Source organism: Juglans microcarpa x Juglans regia, chromosome 6S, assembly GCF_004785595.1.
Source record: "Juglans microcarpa x Juglans regia isolate MS1-56 chromosome 6S, Jm3101_v1.0, whole genome shotgun sequence".
In the NCBI taxonomy this organism is placed as follows: domain Eukaryota; kingdom Viridiplantae; phylum Streptophyta; class Magnoliopsida; order Fagales; family Juglandaceae; genus Juglans; species Juglans microcarpa x Juglans regia.
The window spans coordinates 20,379,470-20,382,695 of record NC_054605.1 but is presented as its reverse complement, the minus strand read 5'-3'; the positions used below and the strand labels follow the sequence as shown (position 1 = coordinate 20,382,695).

The 3,226-nt window shown below is 34.0% G+C and overlaps 1 protein-coding gene across 1 annotated transcript; it reads right to left on the bottom strand.

The window, feature by feature from the left end:
- Window positions 1-381: 381 nt before the first annotated feature.
- Window positions 382-1,596, bottom strand: LOC121237392 (VQ motif-containing protein 4-like). Its single transcript, XM_041134104.1, has one exon. The coding sequence runs from the start codon at window positions 1,303-1,305 to the stop codon at window positions 613-615; it is 693 nt and encodes a 230-aa protein (XP_040990038.1). The 5' UTR covers window positions 1,306-1,596; the 3' UTR covers window positions 382-612.
- Window positions 1,597-3,226: the final 1,630 nt, after the last annotated feature.

Below are 3,226 nucleotides of genomic sequence, written 5' to 3'. Positions count from 1 at the left end.
GCTTTACCAACAAAATAACACAAACTTTCCTAATTTCCAGCCTTCAACCCCATAGCCTAGTATGTATGACAAATGTTCTTAAAACCCGTTCATCTCTCTCTCCACGAATATGCACATAAGCATTCTTGAAACAACTGTTACACTTTTAAGTGTAAAAATAATGCTTACGGGTAAACTGAAATTTGAATTAGAAGCTCATGTGTACACACAGGTCATGCTTGAGAGAGAGAGAGAGAGAGAGCTGTTCTTTTTTAGGAGTTAAATGATTTCCTGTCGATTAAACAAACCCCAGGTATGTAAACTTCTCATGAAATTGTTTGGAAACTCATCCATCGAATATAAAGAGAGCAGAAGGAAAGAAACTCAAAAAGGCAATTGACCTGAACAAAATCTATCGAATCTTGATGGCTCCTAATAGTGATAATATTACCATGAAAATATCAAAAAGATCAAAAGAAAAAACAAAGACCTTTACCATTCTAGCTATGAGGAAGATGGATAAAATTGTACAATTAAAAGCAAGACGTCTACTTGTCGTTGAGAACCATCCAAAACCCACCGTGAATCCTCCTTTCAAACCGTAACAGTACCCTTTTACAAGACCTCTCTTGATCAGGAAGAAGACCCTGAAACTCTTGGCGAGCTCACTGGAAACAAAGGCAAAAGCTGTGGCTCGGAGTCTCTCGGCGTCGTCATCGGCGATGGATGCAAGTAAAACTTTTTCTCTGCGATGGCCTTCTCCTCCTCTGACGAGCTCCCCAGCGAAGGTGAGGAGGATTTATCAAACGGGTCTTCTCCATTCAATGGGGTAACAGGGCTAAGAGCAAGTGAAGGAAAGTCAAGCAGGCTTGGCGAGAGGATCTCCGGCTTGCGCGGCGAGAATCCGGGATTGTGAGAAAAGTTAGGCATCAAAGTGTTGATCATGAGGCTGTTCTTGAGGTTGTTCCTCCTCTCGTAGAGCTTGAACCCTTGTTGCTTCTTTTGTGCAGTCCTGATGGGAGGTATGCTATGGTTCTTGGATGGGGCTTGTGAGGGATCTTGGTTCGGCTTTGACGATGGTTTGGCTGTCTCCGGTGAGCCAGTGAGCATCTGGACTACTTGTTTGAAGGTGGAGGTGTCTGCTTGGACAAAAGTTGTCGGGTAGGGGTTGGAGTCAGATCTAGGAATGGCTTTTGGTGTAAGAGGTGGGGTGGGATTTTGGAGGCCATTGCTGTTGCTGCTGCTCACACCGTTGATGACATTGCTGGTTGGGGAGTTTATGGAAGATGGGTTCTCTCTTTCTTGGAGTTCTGAGGTGTTTTCCATTGAATGGTCCAGCTCCAACACCACCGAGAGAGAGAGAGAGAGAGAGTTAGGGGGTGATTTGGGTGGAGAAGGGATGGAAGAGTGAAATACAAGGTTTGACGGGGAAGGGTTGCTTATTCGATATGTTTTTGTTTCGGTCTGCCTCTCTTTCTCCCTCTCTCATGAGTCTCTGGGAGACCATTGGCTTCTTCTATATACATCTCTCTCCCAGTCACAAGATTTCATTGTCTTTTTGGCCAGAGAAGATATTCACAAACGGTTTTGGGAATTTGATCGAGAAAAAAGGGGATTGGATGAATTAGGAATTTGTAGGCATCAGCATTTCATCGTGCCCCCAGTGTCAAAATTTTTATAGAAAATAATTTATACACAATATTTTTTATAATTTTTTATATAATTATATTTTAAATAAAGAATATTTTTATACAATATTTTATAAAAATAATATAATTTTATAAAAATATTCTATTTTATAATATTATTATACAATATATTATATAATGTATTATTTGTATCATTATTCAATTTTAATATATGTACAACTTTACAAGTGGCATTGACTTTAGACCCAGACCTGTCTGCTGAGACTCTTGTACGTGTATGTATATGTGTTTGTGCCTGTGATGGGATTGAAGATTGTAAAAAAAAAAAATTAAAAAAAAATTCTAAGTATTTTAAATGCGCTTGTGTTTCACGTGCAAATCAGATGATGCTCACAGTGTGAATTGAGGTTCTGGTAATGGTCTGCCTCAATTACCAGGAGTTAGTACTGGCCATATTCTTCTCTAATTCATCAGGATATAGGCCCGTTTGGATACACACTTTACAGTTTACCTCATTTCTATCTCATTTAATTTTAATTTATTTACAAATCATTTCAATTTATTTCACTATCAAAATAAACCCTTAGAGATTTTTATAGTAAAAGAGATAGATAAGTAAATTGTATTAATTTTATAAAATTAAATATTTAACAAATATATTTTTTAAATATGTCTGTCATCTCCTAATATATTAAGTTTTTATATGATATAATTTAACTTAAAATATAAATGTTAAAATTTGAATTTTATTATTTAAATGATATGAATTATGTACTTACACATCAAGTTGAGAATATAATAATTCATTTTTTTTTTAAATTAAATGGCAATCATTCGTTTGTGAATAAGTTCGGTTCTAACTGCAGTAATAGCAATGGTCGGATTCTAATTCTCAATTCTCATTATATATTGTCAAATTAGTTAATTTCTTAATATCTTGTTCCGAATCCACATTAACATATTGGGTGGCTCATAACTTTCTTCATCACACAAATGTATAAAAAGCAATAAAGGAAAGAGAATCAAATTCTTATTAGATTGATCAGCAAAAAGAAGGGGGAAAAATAACAAATTAATTAAGAGAAACAGAGACTAGCGTTGGATGCCCATAACACTTATATATATATATATATATATATATATATATATGCAGCTGCTGCAAAAGGAATTGCACTGTGTCATGGTCATGATCATACTCATTCTCGTTTGAATTGTGGAGTTCCCAACATACTCCATCGTCAAGGTATCAGCCATTTAAATTTAATTTCAGAATCGATTTCTCAGCTCAGGTCGTACGGAATTGACTTATGGGAAAGTAATAAACTCAAAAAAAATATATATATATAGTATTTAAAAATTTTATAAAAATAAATTTATAAATTAACATTATTTTATGTAATACTTTATATTGTTAAATAAATAAATTTAATATATTATATAAAATCACATCAATTTATAAATTTATTTTTATAAAATATTTTTGTAAAGGTAACATTATTAAAAAAAAAAAGCGTGATTTATATTTTATAAAACTTTGTATATGATTTCAGAAGATTTGGAGTCTCATTGAATCAACCTGATAATTTTTGGCAAAAAAT

Bases quoted from the DNA above. Each gene is read 5' to 3' on its own strand.
- LOC121237392 (XM_041134104.1), bottom strand. From the start codon at position 1,305: ATGGAAAACACCTCAGAACTCCAAGAAAGAGAGAACCCATCTTCCATA.